We start from the raw sequence: 20,051 nt of genomic DNA, 5'->3' as shown, positions 1-20,051 counted from the left end.
TATATATTTTACAGTAATACGTAAGTTGTGACACATATAGTTCTATTATTTCTTGTCAATGCATATTCTTTTCATTAATATTGTTTACTACTACATATTTTAAATATGTTATGTAATGTTACTAATATATACACCTACATTTATTAGAATGTACATCATTTTTAATTTTTTTGTTACAAAATGAAACATTCGAAAATTGAATTTATACAATATCAAAAATTACAAAGTTGAAATTGAATCTATACAATGTCAAAAGTTATAAAGTAAAAAAAAAAAACTAATTTTATTAAGAGTGGAATAAATTAAACCATAAAGTTTCCAACTATCTTCCTATTTAAATATATTGTTGCACTAAACTTTTATAATTAAATAATAATAATAATAATAATTAAAAATAATAATAGTAATAACAATAATAATAATATCATATTATTATAATTATTATTAGTAGTAATAAGAAGAATATTGAGAAGAAGAAGAATATTAAGTAATAATTATTATTATAATTAAAATAATAATGATAATAATTAAAAATAATAGATTAAATGAGATAGGGCCCACTGCATTTCTTTTCCTTGTTTTAGGTTGACACATGAGAGAGAGAAAATTAAAATAATAATAATAATAATGTAGAATGCGTCAAATAAAAACAAAAAAATTCAACCATTTTACCTAAATACTTTTTAAAATATATATTTTTATCAACTTTTTTTTAAAAAAACACCCCATTTTTCAAATAACCCCCTATTTTTGGATGAAATAGAAACACTTTTATGAAAAAATTGAATAGTTTGGATCCATCTAAACCCTTGTATTTTTTCTCTTTTGGCCTTGCTCTCCATTATTCCCTTTCTTCAGCCATCTTCACCAATTCTACTTTGTTCTTGTTCGGCTAGTAATTATGTATAAACAGTCATTAGTATTGTCCCTTTCAACACTTTTCTTTTACTTGAGGGAAAGTTGGACAACTATATACTCTCTCCTGCTCATGCTCTTCTCTTTCAATAACAATCCCAAAATACACATAACAATATGTCTACATACACTCTCTAACTATATTTTCCCTTCTCAATTTTAGATCTCTCTCTTCTTTTTCTAGAAAAAAACTGTCCCATATATTTAAGTTGTGAATTAATTTTTTTTTTTCTCGTTCATATCTGCCTTCTACAAAACAACCTAATATTAATATTTTTTTAATTATCTAATCAATTAACAATTTCAACATATATTGGAATTTTAAAGATTTAAAACCATTTAAAAATCTAAACCTAAATATCCTCTTCATCTACTATTTAAATGTAACAGAGAACTATTAATTTTTATCTTCTTCTTCTCTTCATGAGTATCACCGCCAGTAGTCGTTTCCCTTCTCGCTAATCAACCACGTTGCGTCTCAACTTGTCAATCGAACTCCTCACCATGACGTCGCTAAACCAATATTGCGCTCGCTTCGTTAGTAGGGTATGTCTTTTGTTCTTCCTTCCCAACATATGTTTGCTTGGAATACATGAGTGACTCAATTTCAACTTCCTCACTAAGGTTGCCTTCTTTTACCCTATATGATCGCTACGTTCCATATGATCAGGACGAAGAAAACAATTCATCCCCAACAAATTTCAAAAGTGTTCCTCTTCAAAAATAAAGAATTCTTGTCGAATTCTGTTTCATTTTCCAATCTCAAAAGCCTAGTTTCCTCTCCATGTCACAGTTTTCTTTTCACTTTCCAGATATTTAAATAGTAGGTAGCAGAAACCATCTCCAACATCTTCTATGTTACAGTTTTCGTTTTTGTTTTCTTTCTCCCACACCAAGTGATTGGGTTTCTCTTGTCGGTTCTGCTCCTTTTCAACCAAAATAATTCTTTCCCTTCTTCTTTTTAGGAGTTTTGAAAAATGTAGTATCCTTGTAAATGAAAACAAAAAATGTGCTACTTTGTCAATTTCACGTGTTAGGTGTTATGTAGAACGGTAATTCTAACCTCTTTTTAATGTGTGGATAGTCTGTTTTGTAGGGGAGGCTCGATGTAGATTGGTGGGAAATATCTAGAATGTGATGTTGACAAAAACTCTGCAACAACTACAGTTTCTGAGTACATAAACCCACTTTTGTTCTTGTGTTCATCAATGGCGCCCGTAGACCCACATTCTTACACTGATTCAACCCATGCTCAAATCCTTCACTATTCCCTCTCTTTCTTCTTCGATTTTCCTTCCACTCTCATCCATGCATCTGCTCTAATCACTCTTTCCACTTCCTACTATGGTTCAATCTCCCTCGATACTCGTTCTCTCATTATTCATTCCGTTATTGACCCCATGTCCCATTACCCCATTCCATTCTCCCTTTCTCCCTCTGATCCCATCAAGGGATCTCTTCTCTCCATTACGCTCGGTGGTCAATCCGCTTTAATTGTCACTTATAGTACTACCGTTGAATCTTCGGCTCTTCAATGGCTGTCTCCTCCACAGACTTTCAACAAAACCCATCCCTTTGTCTATACACAGTGCCATCCTATTCATGCTCGTTCCATTTTACCTTCCCAAGACACTCCAGCGTTCCGTATCCGTTACTCTGCGCGATTGAATATTCCTCAGGAATTAACGGCAGTCATGGCAGCGCGCCATGTGGAACGACGCCCGCCGGTTGCTGGCGAGGCTAAGTTATTGGCTGGAGGGTTTGATTTGCTGTGGGCCGATGAAGGGAGGGTGGTGGAAGAATTTACGATGGTGCATCCGATTGCTCCGTACTTGTTCGCTTTTGCTGTCGGAGAGATTGCGTTCAGGGAAGTGGGACCGAGGACAAGAGTTTATGCAGAATCAGTGCCGTCAGTGCTCGATGCTGCAGCGAGAGAATTTGCGGGGACAGAAGATTTGATAAAGCAAGGAGAGAAGTTATTTCGACGTTACGGTTGGGAGCGATTCGATTTGCTTGTGTTACCTCCGAGCTTTCCTTATGCTGGGATGGAAAATCCGAAGATGGTGTTCTTGACACCGACGGTGATAAAGGGAGATTCAACAGGGGCGCATGTGGTTGCTCATGAACTTGCTCATAGCTGGACTGGGAATCTGATCACTAACAAAAACAACGAACATTTTTGGTTGAACGAGGTAATATCCTTAATGATTTTTGTAACTACTGTTTCTCCCTTATTCTCTAGCTTTTTGTTACTCTGTTTGTAGGTTTGTCCTTTTGTACATGCTGTTTGTAGTGGTTTTTCTCTTCTGTATTCTTTCAATCTTCCTATGGAGAGCTTGGTTTTCATTTTAAAAAAAGTTTGAGCTATCTGATTTTTTTTTACACTCTCTTCTAGTGTGTTTTTGTGTGAGAAGGTGGGGGTGTGTAATAAGCCTTCTTAAGTTTAGATAAATGGATTAATTATAGACGATGAAATTCTTCACTGTCTTGCATTTTTTAGCAATGAAGATTCAGTGTAATATAGTCAAGCTCTATTAGTTGATGCAAACTCAAATTTGTTCTTGTGATGGTCGGAATGATTAGAAGATCCTAGTTTTGGCTGTTTATGATTATGATAAAAGAATACAACTCTCCCCATAAGGTTAAGACGACTCAATCATGATGTATTGACTAGAAGAGACCTCTTTGTTCTTTCAATTGCCTTTATTTCTTTTACTTCTTCTAATGCTATTCTATTTTGTCACCGATGGCTGTAGGGTTTTACAACTTATGCAGAAAGGAGAATCATTGAGGCTGTGCAAGGGAATGATGCAGCTGCTCTCAATATGGGAATTGGTTGGAAGGGTTGGAAAGAGGATGTTGAAAAATTTAAGGATAATTTAGAATTCACAAAGCTAAAGACGAATCAAGAAGGCGTGGATCCAGACGATGTGTATTCTCGAATACCTTATGAAAAGGGTTTTCAGTTCCTATGGCGTATTGAGCGCCAGGTATGTTAAATTCTTGTTACTTCAAACTATATCAATATTTTTTTTTGATGTTTTTGTTTGTTCTAATCATTCTTCAATGACTATTTAGGTGGGAAGGCCCGAATTTGATAAATTTCTGAGGGAATATATTTCTATCTATAGCTTTAAGACAATAGATACAGAGACCTTTCTTGATTTCTTGATAAGAGAGTTCCCTGGAATAGAGGAAGAAATAGATTTGGAACTCTGGATTGAAGGCACTGGTATCCCTCCAGATGCTCAGGAACCAGTTTCTTATTTGTACATGAAGATCCTATCGCTAGCCAATGACTTTAAGCTTGGTAAAATGCCCAAGGAAGAAGAAACTGCTGATTGGGGAGGCCGGGGATGGGAGCTGTACTTGGAGAATCTGCCAAGATCCATTGAAGTCTCACAGGTTCGGATTTTTCGGATTAATATGTTCTTTATACCTCTATCTCCAGACCTCTTTTTAGTGAAAGTTCGAACTTTAGACTTCTAAGAAAGTGATACAGATATCTTATTACCCAGCTATACTTGAGTTTAACCACTTTCTGATTTCTATGGTTGATTTTGCCCTTGAATGAATTCCATTTATCTTAAGCATTTTGAACAGAAATTCGTAGTATGTGATCAAGGTAGCCATTTGAAGATGATTGGCTTTGCATTTACTTATTTCAGTCTTCTCTTTCGTTAGTTTAGGTTCCTGAGTTATGAATGAGGAGTCTTTTCCATATTTTCTAGAAACCATAGATGTCTTTTGAATCCTTGATTTCCATCAACATTGTGTAAACGGTACTCTGTTCATGATTACTTAATCAGTCATGTTCTGTTACGTTCTGTTTGAATTTATAGATTCAGGCGCTAGATGTGCGGTATAGATTCTCGGAATCAAAGAATTACGATATCAAAGTTGCATTTCTTGAACTAGCTATTTCTTCGAAGTACCGAGATTGCTATGCTGAGGTTGAGAAAACTTTGAAGGAAGTTGGGAGAATGAGGTACCTTCGCAAACTGTACGGTGCTCTTACACAAGGCCCTGGGATGGAAGAAGAGAAGATTTTAGCAAATAGGATATATTCTGAAGCTCGTGAGAGTTATCATCCGATCGCCCAAAGGGTGGTCGAGTTCATGTTTTCCAAGAACTTGTAAGTATTTGAACCTTATCTTCCCACAGTATGCTTGGAGAGCCTCTCTCTAGCATTATGGTCTATAAGCCCTTGCGGCCAAACTATTTCCATAGCTTTGGGACACAAGTCCCTGTTTTTCATGCGTTTCCTTTTCTTATAGGATGATATGTATTTGAACACCAATGCTTTTCCTTTTCTTATAGGATTGCATAACAGTATTAATTTCTTAACCTTTATTAGATTAATGGTAGAAAATTGGATCTGAGTTAAGAATTTGAATATTGATATTATGCGTGTATTATGCAATTCATATGCTCTCCATATGTCAACGGAACGAATCATACAAGTGAGAGATCATTACTAGGTAGGAAAAAAATCATTAAGAAATGTGTTATTGATGGAAAGATATAGTCCACTGCTTCTTCAACAGCATTAACAACCTGCAAGAACTGAGGTAGAAACTCAAGCGTGAGTGAGAATCAAACATTGGTGTTCTATTTCACTATGTTTTAATGGTTTTCGCCCGTCAACTTTATAATTACAAGATCAACTAGAAACTCGCGAGGGAGTGTCTCAATTTTTAGAGGTTTCAATTTTTAGAGGTTGCAAAGTCTCATGTTGATTACGATGGACGAACAAGGTATCATGCAGAAAAAAATGTATGAACAAGGTATCGCAGTTGTGTGAACGTTTGATTAATAATATTACGAAACCAAAAGGAGTGTTAAATTCAAGTAGACAAATAATAGATATCATACGTTTTGTTAGAACGTTCGATCAATAATATTACGAAATCAAAAGGAGTGTTAAGTTCAAGTAGACAAATAATAGATAGTTGACACCCTATACGTTGGATGTTCTTCAATCAACTAGACTTTTAAATGAGAAATGTGGTCTCCTATCTAACTTGTAAGACACTATATTACAATTAACCTTTAAATGTTTTTTAATTTTTATTGAAACAAAAGTAACATTTTTTTCCATCATTAGTGAAATACTAGTTTAAAATAAATATTTTTTAATAGTATATTGCCTAAAAAAACTATTTTGAGTGATTAAGAAAAAAAAGGACATTCTAATTTTTTTCCAAAATGATATATGTTTTAAATAAACAAAATGTATTCTAAAACGTATAAAATACAAGTAATGCATTTTTTAAAACTCATTACCAAAATATTGTTGTTTTGAAATTTTTACTTATAGTTGATTTTTAACATTTATTTATAAAAGAAAAAAGGAAAAAAGAAAGAGGGCGAGTGACTTCATTTTTGTTGCAAAATTTATATATCAAATCAATCTTATTTCTTTTTTAATTTTCTTAACATCCTTGCCAAATCTTATATTAAAATTATTAATTCTTCCCCTCAATTTCTATTTCAATTACATTAATTTTCAAATGAATTTATCAATTAAGAATAATCTAAATACATTTTACAAATGATTCATGCAGTTTCATTTTTGTATATTCCTAATTTTTCTTAAATACTTGACCAATTTCAAATTCTTGTCTGCATTTAATTTAAGTTTTAAAAATTTACATGTTTTGTATTTTTATTATCTGATTTAGTTTGAATTTTAAAAATTCAGATCTTTTGTAAATGATAGGTAGAAATAATCCCATGTGCTAATACTCTAAACATACCAAACAAAAGTTTATAATCTTAGTTTCATTATTTGTTTATTTTTTATTTTTTTTGTAATACTATTCTAATATTCATATTAAATTAGACTAAATTATATAGTAACATTGTTGCAAATAACATTTGTATGAATTTAAATCTCAATTATATATATAAGGTTTGGCAAAAGTGAAACTCGAGATTAACGGATTTAAGCTAAAATGAGAGATCTTTCTCTAATATATTGAATTATTATTAAGAAATTGGTAGTTCATTTTCCAAAATTAAAATTTTTAAAACCTATAATTAATTTTCTTTGATGGATAATTATGATAATGATGGTTACAATGCACTTTTAATATTGTTATAATTCATTTTTATGTTAATTTATTAATTATATAGTAGTTATATCTCGCTAATATTTTAATTTTTACGCAATGTTGTTTAGTAATCTTCAACCATTCACTACTACAAAAACAAGCTCTCTTGATGGTTGTAGTTTTCCTTTTTTGATGTTTTTGGAAAAAAAAACGTCAAAAAATGTGATTTCAAATAAAAAACGTCAAGATTTTTTATGAAATGCCAATTTTCAACTTTTTCTTAACGTTTTTTAAACATAAAAAAATATCTAATAATTTTTTGACATTTTTTAAACGTCAATAATATATAGTTTTTTCTCGATGTTTTAAAAACTGTCAAGAAATTTATAAAAAAAATTTGACGTTTTTAAAATGTCAAGATAATTCTAAAAAATTCTTGGCATTTTTAAAAACATCAAGAAATTTATAAAAAATTATTGACGTTTTTAAAACGTCAAGATAATTCTAAAAATTCGTTGACGTGTTTAAAAACGTCAATAAATTTCTAATTTGTTTTTGACATTTTAAAAACGTCAATAAATTTCTAAAAAAAATTAGTGTGTTAATATTCTTTTACAAAACGCAACGTTTCAATTAGATCACTTACCCTTTTCTTAATTAAACCTAATTCGCCGTGACTTTGTCCCTTCTCCACCCGAAATCAAAAGCGTCGTTCACCTAACCTTCCATTCGCGTTCATCTGTGCATTCATCAGCGTTCACCTTCATTCATAATGAAGTAAAAAATTAATAAATATAGTCAATAATAATTTAAAAAATAGAAAAAAGAACCATGATTATGAGTTTTTATTTTCTTTTGAAATGGGATGATTACGTTTTAATAATTTTTCAAATTTTTTCACCTTCATTGAGATTTAAATGCTATGTTCGATATTTTTCTTTATTTATCTAGTTTTACACGATTTTATATATTTAAGATTTAATTATGCATAAGATTTGTGGATGGTTTTTAAAAAATAATTTAGTTAGAAAATATATTACGGGTAAATTAGTTTTTTTTATATATAAAAAAACGTAAAAAAAACTACTAATATTTCTAGAAAACAAAATTTGTTATTCAAATATCTGCTTAATTTTTCAAATATTTTGATAAATTTTCAAATAAATCTATTTTTTAAAAATATTTTGCTAATTTTTTAAATATTTGATAAATTACAATTTTTAACTGTTTTAAGATTTAAATTATAAATAACATAATAAATTTAGTTTAGATTTAGTTTGAATTTTAAAAGTTTAGATCATTTGTATTTTTATTATTTGATTTATACTTTCTAAAACAGATATATTTTATACTGTTTATCTCATATCTTTATCTTTTTAAGCACTAAATAATAATAATAAGTACTATACTTTATGTGAATATAATTTAAATATAACTAAAATTTTAATTAATTTTGGTAACAAAAAAAATTGTAACAACTAATTTTATTCAATTAACACAAAAACAGTGAATTAGAACTCTAAATATCCAAAATATGAAGATTAACATAAACATAAATTTAAAAATTAAAGAAAAATATTGAAGAAAATTTCATCCATTTAAAAATACAATAAATATACATTCTGACTGAATTTCAATAACAATCAAACTGATTTTAAAATAAATAATTTTTTTTAGTGAAGAGAGAAAAATAAATGGTTATTTAAATTAAAAATTGGAATTTAATTTTGTTAACAAAAATAAAATTTATTTGTATAAAATAAAAACTAATTAAAAAATATATATTATTTCAAAATAAAATTCAATTGCATGAAAATGAAAAAAAAAAAAAAAAACTCGCCCTATGAAAGAGAAAAAGACGAAAAATAAAAACAACAATATTTTAGTAATTAGTTTTAAAAATTGCAATATTGATATAATTTTTCCTTCTAAAACAATGGATAGATTATTATTATTATTATTATTTAAATGGGAGCATTGTGAACATTTTTTATTTTTGGTACAATTAAAAGACTATTAAATCACTACAACCACAAAAGTGTTGGATTTGTTTATTGTTTGGCAAAAGAGAATAAAATGTAGAGGAAAATAAAGTTTCGAATGATTGATGAAATTTTTAGGGAATAAAGCAAAGTTCTTCATTTTATTCTTCCTTTTGAATCCACTATTTTTTTTAATCCCAATAATATTTTTCCTTTTTTCTTTTCTTTATTTATTATTTCATTAATTATTTTAATCTTAGTATTAAAATACCAAATTCAGACCCTTTTTAAATTTAATTTTATTTAATTAGATGAAATATGTAGATGTATTTCCAAATTTTGTGTAAAAATATTATAAATAACAAAAGAAATTTTTAAAAATCAGTAACATTTGAGACTAAATTTAAAATTAATTATAAGTATAGAGACTAACATCGAACAATTGAAAATATTAGTACAAAGGAAGGTCATATTTACCTATTTATATTGATAATATGATTTCATTGATGGCATCCTAATTACGATCTGAATCGCAAATATATAATCTCAATTTCATACAAATATTAAAAAATAAAATTTCTAAAAAAGTAAAAAAAAAAAAAAACTAAAAAAACACTCACACATCATCTTTGATAAAGAGGGTAAGTGTTAAACAAAATGAGAACAAAAGACCGAATATGCTGATAGATTTAGAGTATGTTTGGATTGATTTTTTGAAATGTTTAATTGTTTTAAATAATTTTTAGAAAAATAAAATTATAAAATAACTTATTTTAGAGAAAACATATGCAACCAAATTTTTGAATAAACATTTATTTGGTGTTTAGCGAGGAATCCCTTCCAAATATCTATTTTTTATATTCTTTTTTAGTATCTATTTTTCACTCCGTCTTTTTTTCTTTTTGTTTTTGTTAATTTTCAAATACTTTGAATATTTTTTCAATGTGTGTTCATATACATTTAAATATAGAGATTTGCAAATGTTCAAGCCAAATCTAATTCGCCTAACATTTGTGAAAGAAATCATGAGAATGTCAATGAAGAACATTCGATTCGTGAAATAAAAATGAATGAAGAACATGATCGAATTGTACATCTTTTTATCTAATTGGTATTATATTGTCTCGAAAAAATATTATCTTATTTATATTTTGTTGTTGGGAATCAAATATTTTTTCGTCGTTATGTTATTTACCTTTCAAGTTATTTGTGCTTCTAAAACTGAATTGTCTAAAGAAAATTAATACAAAAAAAGTTAAAATTAATATCGTAAGTAACTACTAAAATTAATAATTTCAAAACAACATGCAACCAATTTTAAAATATATTTTTGCAAAAAATTCAAATTATATGTATTTAATTTATGAAATTAGTTGATAAGCATTTCATGATAATTTGAAATAAGTATAAACATTAGTATAGGACAAATGAAACACAATTTTACACGTAAATATTTATAAAGAGATCAAACCAAACACGTGTTTAGATTTTTAAACTCATTTTACTTAAAAGAATTTTTTTAAAATGTATTATTAAAAAACCATTTTTTTATATGCAAATCCAATCCTACCCTTGAACTCAATTTAATTTTATAAAATTCTAATTTAATTTTATAAAAAATAATTTAGATACGTAAATTTCTTTTTCAAAAAAATCATTTATTTAAGTTGGGATTGATATTAGTTAGACAAAATGCTATTTTTTAAAAAAATATTTTATGTAAAATATTATTAGAGATAAAATATTATCTTAAAAAGATGTATTTTCTCGTACATAGCTATAAATGAAGTATATATTATAATTTATTTTTAAAAAATAAAAGAAATATATTATATGTATATATACAAAATGTGACTTTTTTATTAAACAAAATAATAGAAAATGAGTTAAAGATAACGTTTATTTAAGAAATAGATGTTAGTAAATAAAATGTAAAAACATATCTTTAAAAATTTTTAAAAAATTTAACTAATGATTATACAAATTTAGGATTTGATAATAATAAATATATTACCTAATAACCAAAACGAATTAATCTCAATTAAAATTTTAAAACAAGTCAAAATTAGGAAAGGGAATCCTATGAGTTTTTTTCGTTATTTTCTTAATTTAAATTAAAAACCTACTTAAATTCTCTTAGCTATTTGAATGATTTGTTTAAAATATTGGCAATGAAATTATTAATTTCAAACAAAATGTTGATTTTTATTTGGATGAAAATATTTTAAATATTATCATTTGCTTTAAGCAAAATCGGTTTGAATTTTGATGTGTATTTCCAACAACGAAAAGGGTTAAGATTTGTTTATTGTTTAGGATAAGAGAATAAAATGTAATTTCTAATGATTGATTAAATGAGGGAATAAAGCAAATTTTTTCACTTTATTCTTTCTTTATTTCTTTCTTAATGTCCACGGCTCTTTTTTCTCTCATTTTATTTATTTATTTCGTACTTTTTAACTCCACTGATATTTTTCACTTTTCCTTTTATTTATTTATCATTTCTTTAATTGCATTAAAAGCTAGAGGTTGAATCCAACACCTTGACCTTGGGATAGCAAAGAAGAGGCCCAACCACTTTACCAAATTAAAAATAAAGTAGATTAGCGCATTTTTAAAATATACTGTAACTTGACACTTCAAAACTAATATTTGGTTGTTTTCAGTTTTGATCTACTAATTCTTTGTGCCAACTTAAAGAGAAAATTAATTTATAAGGTAATGCTCATATGTACATTTTTTTTTTTACATTCTATTATTTTGTAAGTTTTAATATTTTTTCACTTTAAAATTGTTGCCTTGATGGAGCATATGCTAATACAAAATTTGAAACTTTTGTCAAATAATTTGAGCTTGAAAGAGAGTGCAATTCGTAAAACCACTATTGAAAAATATAAAACTAAAAAATGAGAAGTGTTAGAGGTATTGAAACTTATTGTATGGATGAAGAGGTAATCATAAACTATTTGTTAAATTAAATTGTTTATCACTTTGTTTATAATTCTAATATAGTTGTTAATAATAATTTTTTTAGATTTAAATATAAAATGTAATATTTTTTTCTTTTCAGGCAACAATTCAAAGTTGTCTGTACAATGAGTTGATCAAAAAGTTCAACGGTGTTATTCCTTTTTAAAATATTTTAAGTTTGTTATTCCTTTTCATAGTCTTTCTTCTCTTCCTCTTCTGCAATTTTTTTATCAATGTCTTTCTTCTTTTATTCTTATGCCATTTTTCTTTAAAATAATAATATTTTTTCAATCAATCATATATTATTTGGTTCAAATTCATGTACCAAATATAAAAAAATCTTGAAAAAATTGTTAGAGCTCAAAATAAGATCGTTCAAATCTAAACTATCATGTAACAAAGAAGAGTCAAATCTAAACAATTATGTACACAAATAATCTTTAAAAAAATCATTTAGATTTGGGTAGCCAAGATTGTGTACCAAATATATTATACGTGCGCGAGTGCCAAATTAATTGACATTTTTGGTATTTTCCACTATGAGTTATTTTTGTGTAAATATTTTGTCGCTTTGTTTTATTTTTTAAAAAATTTATTTATATATTTATTTATTTATAAATTAGAATTATATTATATATATTATATTTAGGGTCATTTTAAAATATAGTAAAATAAATTAAAATATTTACAAAGATAACCTTCTATCACTGACCACCGTCTTTCATTGCCACTGATAGAATGATATCATTATCGATAGAATATGAAATTTTGCTATATTTTATAAATACTTTATCGAATTTGCAATTTTTTTATAATATTCCTTATATTTATATTTTATTATTAATTAAAGAAAATAAGGTAAAAGAAAACATGCTTAAGGATGGCAACTCGACAACCCAACCCAACCCATTTACAACCTTATGGATTATCTGCTTTTTAGGGAGAGGCTCGTTCGGTTTTGGAAGAGAAGAATAGCTAAGTCGAAGGTTTACTTTGGATAAATAACAAAATTTAATTTAAATTGATAAAAAAAAACTACTGCAACAATGTCTTAAATGCTCGTAATCTAGTAAAAAAAATCTAGCACCCCAAATACAATTATCCCATCAACCACAAATATCTCATAATTGACTTAAACTCCAAAAAAATAATTATTACATCTATCTCATAATTTTTTCATATCAAAACATAATTTGGAGACTCATTTCATATTTTGTTCAATTCGTGCGCAAAAGAACGTTATCATACGTTACAAACCCTTCAAATCCTTCACACCTTTCAAACCCTTCAAGCATTCAAATGTTCAGCGAAAAGAGGTTCACCGAAAAATATTCTTCAAACCCAAAACAATTTAAACTTCAAGCTTCGTTCTCTTTAAACTCTTCATACATTCAACGCAAGGCAGAGAAGTATTCAAATTTTACTTGCATAGGAGTTTCTTCGTCAAAACGATTCCAGTTTCATCCTCTACATAAAAAAAAAAAAGTTAGTTTTTCCCATTCTTCTTTCGCTCGTTTGAGTTCCTAATGCTCAGCGAAATTGATGCTTGATAACACCTTTAAAAAACAACATTTAGAATAAAGCAAATAACAAAATTAATGATATTTCAAAATATTATAAAAAACTAAATATTTTTGGAATATTTTTTAAAGATAGATATAAATAACCTACATTTTAAAATAATGAGTAAAGCATGCATATACATTTTAATATAATGTTTTAAAATAGATATAACTACCATCAAAATATACATTCTAAAATTTTTAAAAAAATAATATTAATGAACATATTCTACATATTAAATGTACGCTCAATTTTTGAAATCTAATCTAAAATACATCCGTGTAATTCCAAATTATTATTAAAAATATATATTGTGTATTATTTAATTATAAATTACCGAAATTGTTAATCTTGAAGATATATTTGTTGAGGGGAAGTTGTTGCATGCAATATCCCAGATTTAGTTAGGGTTTACTAAAGTTGAACGTTGTTTGCATAATCTCAAATGGGAGATAAATAGGCTATACTTTGAATCTACAAATTATCTTATAATGAGGGCCAGAGCCAGGATTAATATTACTATACGAACTACACTGTAATCAGAGAGCATATTCGAGATAATGAGGATGTATTTAATAGTGTGTTAAATTTCACATTGCTTAGATACCAACGTATAATCTTTTCGTTCGAAATAACTAATAGGTTAGATTTACAACAATTGAATGCAAAAATACAAAAAAGACAAATACTCTCTCTATAAGGCAACTACGGTTACAAACTATACATAATGCATCTTGACCCTAAATGATAATATATGACATAATTTTTTTATTATGAATGCATTTAATTTGAAAAGAATGATACTTGAATTTAATACAAATAACCTACGATAGAGTATAATTGCAAAGTCAATATACTTAGGCTGGAAAATATATGAAATACATTGCATTTTAACGAACATAAGCACAATTTTTTTCCATACAACCAAGCAAATTCAATAATATTAGAGAACACTCTCCCGAATTAACAATTTCATCACAAAATCTAGTACTTATATTTCAAAATAATATAAAAATTCACCTTTTCAAATTATTTTTTAAAAAGTAGATATAAATAACACACATTTTAAATTTTATAATGCAAATAATATGAATAATGATATTTCAAACTAATATAAAAAGTACACATTTTCAAACAATGAACCTATTATGCATATATATTTTTCATTTACTTTCTAAATATATATATAACTATCACGGAAATAGAATTTTCTTTTTAAAATAAAAAGAATAAAAGATATTAATAAACGTAAGTTAGGCTGAAATTTAAGGAATCTAATCTAAAATATAAATATAAATTGTTATTAAAAATATATTTAGGTATCATTTTGATATAACAAACCCAAATCTTGTAAATATATTTGTAAATGTCTCTTAACTCATATAGAGCCTAACTTGGTGTATGATATTGCATGAAGAGCCTAATTTCTAACAATTTTCATAAATGTCTTAAATGTGTGTCCATGTTACACATATGTATGATCTAAATTACTTTAATACACATTTCTATTATTTAATTGATTTATAACAAATATCTAAAAAAAAAATCGTGGGATACGAATTTGGAAAGAAGTGGAAAACTATTTAATGCTTTCCTTCTACGAAAATGGTCATCTGCTCCTTCCAACATGGATTATAGTTTTTACATAAAACTTTTAGAGAGTTCAGAGGTGAAGAAGAAGACATTCGACGGTCGAAAAATACAAAAGTACTTCTCTGATAGATTCTAGGTAGGAATTTCGAGGTTAGTATTGTATATATTCAAAATATATGAAACATTAGGTATATTTTAGATATTCTCTATTAAATAGGCAATCAAAGGAAAATGTAGTTTTGAATGTGATACATTCTAGGGTTTATTGAGATTTCGGCGGTGAAGAAGAAAACTTTCGACGACCGGTAAGACATAATTTTTTTTTAAAGAATATGGGTAGAAATTTGGAGGTTACTAATGTATATTAGGTATATTTTAGATATTCGATTAAATAGTCAAACAAACGAACATGTAGTTTTGAATGTGATACATTCTACAGTTTATTGAGATTCATAGTTTAAAAAATCCTTGCATTGTGATACATTTTAGGACTTAACGAAAATGTGTACTGAGTATATTTAACTTATATTGTCATTTAAATACGTAACAAAAACTTATTCTGTGTTGATTTACTAGATGTCACTATATAGTATTGTTGTATATATAATATGAGGTATATATATACTAAATTACATAATAACTACTATAAGTTGTGGATATATTAAAATACATTTATAAATGAATAAAATACATTTATAAAAGAAATATATGTAGATTACTTCTGTTTTAGTAATATTTACTAATTTAAACACAAATTTTGTCGGAATTATGTATAAAGTATTATTGTATATAATATGATGTATATATATACTAAAGAACATAACAGAACTATTATAGATTGTGAATATATTAAAATACATTTATAAGGGATAATTATGTATATGTGCTCATTTATTTTACTACTATTTTAGTAATATTTATTATATAAACATATAATTTAAACACAAATTCTGTTGGGTGAAAATAAGGAAAAATTCAAACTTCTTACCGTACATAATTATATATGTCCAATTGTATATATGATGTGATATATATGTGTAAGGATCATCTAGATAAAGTATGAAATTTGAAGAAAAGAAAAGCGAAAGTAATTGATTGTTATTTGAAAAAAAGCGAAAGTAATTGAGAAAGCTAACTAACTTGAAGTTGTCTATAGAACGAAATTTCGAACAAAACTTAAGAACCAAAATAAAGAACGTTATTGATATCGACAAAATTGATGGAATAAACAACAGAAATTGATTTACGAACAAAACTCACCCGCGTAAAAAAGATTTGATTTTATATTGAATTAATCAAATATTTCTAATTAATTTCATTATTAAATTTATACATTAATTACTATAAGAAAAAAAAGAAGTTATACTTTACATAATTAATTTAGTATAATATAAAAAAAGATAATTCTTTTAACTTAAATTCAAAATTTATATATAATTAATAATTATAATAGGGTTATAATTGCCTACTAATTTATGAAAATCTAATGAAGGAAAGAAATAATGATTGAGTAGATCTGTGAAAATTGAACAGTAAATTGAGGTATTTTGTTTAAATATTTGTATTCGTAATCTATTTAAAATCTATGAATTAGGGAAAATATGATAGATTTGGATTTAATATAATTAAATAAATGGAGTGAGGCATTTCGGTCCCTTTTGCCATTTGAAGTTTGCAATTTTGGTATTTCTATACTTATTTGTTTAAAGTGCCTTCAAACCTCGTTGTAGATTAGAGGGAAATATCTGGAACGGGTTGTTGACAAAAACTCAGCAACAACTTCACTTTCTGAATTCATAAACCCCATTTTTGTTCTTCTTGTGTTCATCAATGGCGCCTGTAGACCCACATTCTTACACTGATTCAACCCATCCTCAAGCCCTTCACTATTCCCTCTCACTCTTCTTCGATTTTCCTTCCACTCTCATTCATGCATCTGCTCTAATCACTATTTCAACTTCCTACTATGGTTCAATCTCCCTCGATACTCGTTCTCTCATTATTCATTCCGTTATTGACCCCATATCCCATTACCCCATTCCATTCTCCCTTTCTCCCTCTGATCCCATCAAGGGATCTCTTCTCTCCATTACGCTCGCTGGTCAATCCTCTTTAATTGTCACTTATACTACTACCCTTGAATCTTCGGCTCTTCAATGGCTGTCTCCTCCACAGACTTTCAACAAAACCCATCCCTTTGTCTATACACAGTGCCAGGCTATTCATGCTCGTTCCATTTTCCCTTCCCAAGACACTCCAGCGTTCCGTATCCGTTACTCTGCGCGATTGAATATTCCTCAGGAATTATCTGCGGTCATGGCTGCGCGCCATGTGGAACGACGGCCACCGGTTGCTGGCGAGGCTAAGTTCTTGGCTGGAGGGTTTGATTTGCTGTGGGCCGATGAAGGGAGGGTGGTGGAGGAATTTACGATGGAGCATCCGATTGCTCCGTATTTGTTCGCTTTTGCTGTCGGAGAGATTGCGTTCAGGGAAGTGGGGCCGAGGACTAGGGTTTATGCAGAATCGGTGCCGTCAGTGCTCGATGCTGCAGCCAGAGAATTTGCAGGGACAGAAGATTTGATAAAGCAAGGAGAGAAGTTATTTGGACCTTACAGTTGGGAGCGATTCGATCTGCTTGTGTTACCTCCGAGCTTTCCTTATGGTGGGATGGAAAATCCGAAGATGGTGTTCTTGACACCGACGGTGATAAAGGGGGATTCTACAGGGTCGCATGTGGTTGCTCATGAACTTGCTCATAGCTGGACTGGGAATCTGATCACTAACAAAAACAACGAACATTTTTGGTTGAACGAGGTAATGTCCTTAATGATTTTTGTAACTACTGTTTATCCCTTATTCTCTAGCTTTTTGTTACTCTGTTTGTAGGTTTGTCTATTTGTACATGCTGTTGTAGTGTTTTTTCTCTTCTGTATTCTTTCAGTCTTCCTATGGAGAGCTTGGTTTTCATTTTAAAAAAAGTTTGAGCTATCTGATTGTTTTTTACACTCTCTTCTAGTGTGTTTTTGTGTGAGAAGGTGGGGGTGTGTAATAAGCCTTCTTAAGTTTAGATAACGGGATTAATTGGATAATGGAATTCTTCAGTCTTGCATTTTTTAACAATGAAGATTCACGGTAATATAGTTAATGCAGACTCAAATTTGTTCTTGTGATGGTCGGAATGATTAGAAGATCCTAGTTTTGGCTGTTTATGATTATGGTAAAAGAATACAACTCTCCCCATAAGGTTAAGACGACTCAATCATGATGTTTTGACTAGAAGAGACCTCTTTGTTCTTTCAAGGGCCTTTATTTCTTTTACTTCTTCTAATGCTATTCTATTTTGTCACCGATGGCTGTAGGGTTTTACAACTTATGCGGAAAGGAGAATCATTGAGGCTGTGCAAGGGCAGGATGCAGCTGCTCTCAATATAGGAATTGGTTGGAAGGGTTGGAAAGAGGATGTTGAAAAATTTAAGGATAATTTAGAATTCACAAAGCTAAAGACAAAGCAAGAAGGCGTGGATCCAGACGATGTGTATTCTCAAATACCTTATGAGAAGGGTTTTCAGTTCCTATGGCGTATTGAACGCCACGTATGTTAAATTCTTGTTACTTCAAACTATATCAATTTTTTTTTATGTTATTGTTTGTTCTGATCATTCTTCAATGACTATTTAGGTGGGAAGGCCCGAATTTGATAGATTTCTGAAGGAATATATTTTTACCTATAGCTTTAAGACAATAGATACAGAGACCTTTCTTGATTTCTTGCAAAGTGAGCTCCCTGGAATAGAGGAAGAAATAGATTTGAAACTCTGGATTGAAGGCACTGGTATTCCTCCAGATGCTCATGAACCAGTTTCTTATTTGTACACGAAGATCCTATCGCTAGCCAATGACTTTAAGCTTGGTAAAATGCCCAAGGAAGAAGAAACTGCTGATTGGGGAGGCCAGGAATGGGAGCTGTACTTGGAGAATCTGCCAAAATCCATTGAAGTCTCACAGGTTCGGATTTTTTTGGATCAATATGTTCTTTATACCTCTATCTTCAGACCTTTCTTTAGTGAAAGTTCGAACTTAAGACTTCTAAGAAAGCAATACTGATACCTTATTACCCAGCTATACTTGAGTTTGTCCACTTTCTGATTTCAGTTGTTGATTTTGCCCTTGAATGAAATTCATTTATCTTAAGCATTTTGATTCATAGTATGTGATCAAGGTAGCCATTTGAAGATGATTGGCTTTGTATTTACTTATTTCAGTCTTCTCTTTTTTTAGTTTAGGTTTCTGAGTTATGAATGAGGAGTCTTTTCTATATTTTCTAGAAACCATAGATGTCTTTTGAATTCTTGATCTCCATCAACATTGTATGAATGGTACTCTGTGCATGATTACTTAATCAGTTATGTTGTACGTTCTGTCTGAATGTGTAGATTCAGGCACTAGATATGCGGTATAGATTCTCAGAATCAAAGAATTATGATATCAAAGTTGCATTTCTTCAACTAGCTATTTCTTCGAAGTACCGAGATTGCTATGCTGAGGTTGAGAAAACTTTGAAGGAAGTTGGGAGAATGAAGTACCTTCGCCCACTGTACGGTGCTCTTACACAAGGCCCTGGGATGGAAGAAGAGAAGATTTTGGCAAATAGGATATATTCTGAAGCTCGTGAGAGTTATCATCCAATCGCCCAAAGGGTCGTCGAGTCCATGTTTTCCAAGAACTTGTAAGTATTTGAACCTTATTTTCCCACCTACCTCTATTGCTTGGAGAGTCTCCCTCTAGCACTGTGGTCTAAAGCACTTGCGGCCAAACTATTTCCATAGCTTGGAACACAAGTCACTGTTTCTAATGCTTTTCCTTTTCTTATAGGATGATATGCATTTGAACACCAATGCTTTTCCTTTTCTTATAGGATTGCATATCAATATTAATTTCTTAACCTTTGTTAGATCAATGGTAGAAAATTGGA

General features: G+C 28.9%; 2 protein-coding genes across 3 annotated transcripts; both read left to right on the top strand.

Moving 5' to 3' along the window:
* The first annotated feature begins 1,310 nt into the window (after window positions 1–1,310).
* LOC101222193 (leucine aminopeptidase) lies at window positions 1,311–5,317 on the top strand. 2 transcript variants are annotated; one of them, XM_004149774.3, is made up of 5 exons: window positions 1,311–1,461; window positions 2,000–3,107; window positions 3,672–3,905; window positions 3,994–4,320; window positions 4,758–5,317. In XM_004149774.3, the coding sequence occupies exons 2-5, from the start codon at window positions 2,124–2,126 to the stop codon at window positions 5,052–5,054; spliced, it is 1,842 nt and encodes a 613-aa protein (XP_004149822.3). In that variant the 5' UTR covers window positions 1,311–1,461; window positions 2,000–2,123; the 3' UTR covers window positions 5,055–5,317. The 2 variants fall into 2 exon arrangements, with proteins under 2 accessions (XP_004149822.3, XP_031740975.1); XM_031885115.1 differs by having other exon boundaries at window positions 1,322–1,461; window positions 2,012–3,107.
* Window positions 5,318–16,763: 11,446 nt separating this feature from the next.
* LOC101214564 (leucine aminopeptidase) lies at window positions 16,764–20,046 on the top strand. Its single transcript, XM_011657030.2, has 4 exons — window positions 16,764–17,893; window positions 18,439–18,672; window positions 18,758–19,084; window positions 19,513–20,046. Exons 1-4 carry the CDS (start codon window positions 16,910–16,912, stop codon window positions 19,807–19,809), a joined length of 1,842 nt encoding a protein of 613 aa, XP_011655332.2. The 5' UTR covers window positions 16,764–16,909; the 3' UTR covers window positions 19,810–20,046.
* Window positions 20,047–20,051: the final 5 nt, after the last annotated feature.

The sequence above is a fragment of the Cucumis sativus genome, chromosome 5 (assembly GCF_000004075.3).
Source record: "Cucumis sativus cultivar 9930 chromosome 5, Cucumber_9930_V3, whole genome shotgun sequence".
Lineage (NCBI taxonomy): Eukaryota > Viridiplantae > Streptophyta > Magnoliopsida > Cucurbitales > Cucurbitaceae > Cucumis > Cucumis sativus.
The sequence above is the reverse complement of the archived record's forward strand: the minus strand, read 5'-3'. Positions and strand labels throughout refer to the sequence as shown.